Source organism: Trypanosoma conorhini (genome assembly GCF_003719485.1).
Source record: "Trypanosoma conorhini strain 025E chromosome Unknown Tco_14.4_contig_00739, whole genome shotgun sequence".
NCBI lineage: Eukaryota > Euglenozoa > Kinetoplastea > Trypanosomatida > Trypanosomatidae > Trypanosoma > Trypanosoma conorhini.
Window position 1 is genome coordinate 1 of NW_021704827.1, and position 1870 is coordinate 1870.

General features: G+C 59.5%; 3 protein-coding genes across 3 annotated transcripts in view; all 3 read left to right on the forward strand.

Moving 5' to 3' along the window:
- Positions 1-397, forward strand: Tco025E_08265 (uncharacterized protein; the record flags this gene model as incomplete). Its single annotated transcript, XM_029375120.1, has 1 exon — positions 1-397. A coding segment is annotated over one exon (397 nt), but the record flags the coding sequence as incomplete, so codon positions are not given.
- A 123-nt stretch (positions 398-520) lies between these two features.
- Tco025E_08266 (uncharacterized protein) lies at positions 521-1111 on the forward strand (the record flags this gene model as incomplete). The annotated part of the gene is made up of 1 exon (XM_029375121.1): positions 521-1111. One exon carries the CDS (start codon positions 521-523, stop codon positions 1109-1111), a length of 591 nt encoding a protein of 196 aa, XP_029224774.1.
- Positions 1112-1522: 411 nt separating this feature from the next.
- Positions 1523-1870, forward strand: part of Tco025E_08267 (uncharacterized protein) — a gene marked incomplete at both ends in the record, with an annotated part of 378 nt that continues 30 nt past the window's right edge. Inside the window, one exon of the mRNA XM_029375122.1 lies at positions 1523-1870. This exon is cut by the window's right edge and continues 30 nt beyond it. Coding sequence (XP_029224775.1) covers positions 1523-1870 — 348 coding nt within the window.

Sequence of the window (1870 nt, forward strand, 5' to 3'; positions counted from 1 at the left end):
TTGCCCGAGACACACGTCCACGCAAAGTGCCCGTCACCCCTGCCCCCACCGGACGCCAAGCCAGCGTCTGCGTTCTGTGGTGGTGGAGGATGAGGCCGTGCAGGCACAGAAGCGTCGCCAGTGGTCGACTTCGGCTGCAACATCCACCGCCGTCGGCTGGGCGTCGCTGGCAACGCCGCCTTCGGCGTGCGGCCCGGCAGCCGCCCCCGCACCACCGCCGCGACCGCCCTCTCGGCACCCGCGGCGGAATCGTGCAGCTGCCGAGTTGCAGTCGCTGCAGCTCACCCGCGCCCAGCACGCGGCTGTACAACAGGACGTTCGCCACCGTCACGTTGGGGCTGCCCGCAGCCGAGTACGTGCCATTCATACCGAAAAGGAAGTGCGTTATCCGGTGTGAGTTGAACAGAGCGCCACTGTACTTCTTTCCGTAAATCCTCTGCCTACCAACGTACAAAGATCAATCGTTCCAATCCATTTGCAGCGCCACTTGAACTGCCGCGGCTGGTGCCCACGACTCAGCATGCTCCTCGGCAGCAGCATTATGAAGTTTGGTTTTCCACTTTCTGTCCTTCGTGTACGACAGGCCAAAGAACACAGTGTTGGCTGCGTCATCCATCCTCACGCCCAGCAGAGGAGTGTCGTCCTTCTCCGGCACCGCGTGGATGGTCGCCGTCGCCACGAGAGCGAACGCAGTGTTCGCAAAGTAGTACGGCTGGTTCTGCCCCAGTTTTCCCACGGGCCACCCCGCCCCCGCTCCATCGCCGCTGAACTTCACATACCCCCGCTGTGTCTGTCACTGCCCCCTTCGTTGCTGCTTCGTTCACGCAGAGGTACTCGTCCTCCCACACAGTCTGATCCAACGTGTCGGACACTATACCAAGAAGCCCTCAGTGAGGGAATAGGACATTTGCACACACAGTTTATTCTCAAGGCGGCGTCCAATGCAGTCCAACGCCCCCATCACGGACTTTATCTGCTCCAGCTGCTGAGTCAGGCTCACAGCGACAAAGCCGTAGGAACTTCCAGTCTTCTTCGCTTACAGTGCAACCAGCTCCTTCGTGTCGCTTTTGTACGGCAGGGAACCCGCTGCAGCGTCCTCCTCCTCACCTGACATCGGTCCAACTTCATGCACGCGGGCATTGTCGGTAAACCCAAAGATGCAGCCGAGCCCTTTCTTTGTCCATGTTTCCCTTTTCCTTGAATGCACCGGCGCGGTGAGGGAGGAACACCTGTTTTCCCGCGATGTCTGCAGTGGTGGGGGCGCTCTGGACGCCGTCCCCCTTTTCGCTCACGCTTCAATGAGGTGCCTCAGACACCAGTACTCGGTTCGCCGCTTACACACCAGTTTTTACCTCCAGTCTCAGCGGATTTGTACACTTCGCAGGCGCCACTCACGCAAGGGGAGCCACCGCGAGGAGGTTTTTTTTGTTTTTGCCCCACTCCAAAATCGATGGGCCCCTGCAGCCCTCCACCGATCGTAATGGACGAAAGCATCCATTGATTCTTTAACTGCATGAGGCGCATGGACAGCAGGAAGTTCCTACCACCCTTGTCTGTGGCCTGCACGGGGAACACTAGCGTGCCGTCGCTCAGCACAACACCAGAGCCTCCGCCACCAAGCCAACCGCGTCAAGTATTTCAGAGTTCCGCAGGCATCATGCTTCACTGCAATGGGTCTCACCTTCACCCCCCACCGCACCGACAGATCCCTGCACCAACAAAAGGCTGCAGCCACCGTACACAGGAACACTGGGCACAGCCCCTGTGCAGGGTTGCACCTTCCCGGCAGCATGTAGACATAGCCGGCAGTGACAATTGTTGTTGGTCGCATTATGCCCTTTGCCCCCCTTTCAGCCCCGCCACCTTCCTT